Raw genomic sequence first — 1,042 nt, 5'->3', positions numbered from 1 at the left:
GTTAGAATCTTCACCAACTCCACATCTAGACCTTTGAGAGTAACTGTTATGGTATCTTGATAGTAAAATTGATTGAAACTCAAGAATTCATATTGGAGGTATTGGAGGTGATTGAGCTCTGATTGGGCCCCATTTTCATCATCCATCATTGCCTTCCACTCAGAAATTTTTGAAAGTTTACCAGTAAAATTGTTTGAAGCTACGTCTACAATTTGAAGCATTGGCCACGTGGCATTAGATTCTGAACAACTAACAGACCCACCAAAGTTGTTAGATCGCAAGACAAGGACTCGCAACATGGATGCATTCTTCAAGTAACATGGGAAAACATCCTTGATGAGATTATACCCGATGTTCAAGACCTCCAACTTTGTGCAATAGGCTAGAGACTTCGGTAACCGTCCTTCTATTTGGTTTCCATTGAAATCCAAAGTTTGTAAACTACAATTGACTTGAAAGGAATCAGGAATTGAGCCAGTGAGTCTGTTTCTCCTTAGATTCAGCACCCCAAGAGTCACACTCATCTTAGTCAAGCATTGGGGTATTTTTTCACCGAGGAAATTATTAGACAGATCTAGAACTTGAAGATATGCCGCATTGCAAATTGATTCAGGGATACTCCCACTTAACTTATTGCTAGAAAGAGACAATAAATAAGCAAAAGTAAGGGAGTCACCAATACTAGCTGGTATTACAGAGCTGAAATTATTCCTCGAGAAATCCAAGTACGTGGCAGACTCTGGTAGAACTGGGAGTTGTCCCTGGAGCTGGTTTGAACTAAGGTCCAGGACATTCAAAAAAGAAAGATTGGAGAAAGGTCGTTCCAGAGTCACCAGTCGGTTAAAAGAGAGATTTAAGTACATAAGATTACGAAGTTCTCCGAGCCAGTTTGGTATATTTCCGTCAATCTGGTTGTATGAAAGGTCTAGATAGGTTAATTTGGATTGGTTTTTCAAGAAATCAGGAAACTTTTTCAACTTGCTAGAAGCCAATTTTAATGTGGTAATATTGGGAAAGGAGGACAAAGATGAATTAATTCCAT

At 39.0% G+C, this 1,042-nt stretch overlaps 1 protein-coding gene across 1 annotated transcript in view; it reads right to left on the bottom strand.

Moving 5' to 3' along the window:
• The window catches only part of LOC132162487 (receptor-like protein 30), a 2,213-nt gene that overhangs the window by 197 nt on the left and 974 nt on the right, over nucleotides 1-1,042 (bottom strand). Inside the window, exon 2 of the mRNA XM_059572726.1 lies at nucleotides 19-908. Within this exon, the coding sequence (XP_059428709.1) occupies nucleotides 19-908 (890 nt within the window). The remainder of the gene's footprint in view (nucleotides 1-18; nucleotides 909-1,042) is intronic.

The sequence above is a fragment of the Corylus avellana genome, chromosome ca9, assembly GCF_901000735.1.
Source record: "Corylus avellana chromosome ca9, CavTom2PMs-1.0".
Classification (NCBI taxonomy): Eukaryota; Viridiplantae; Streptophyta; class Magnoliopsida; order Fagales; family Betulaceae; genus Corylus; species Corylus avellana.
Note: the sequence above shows the minus strand (reverse complement) of the source record. Positions and strands in the feature narration are given on the sequence as shown.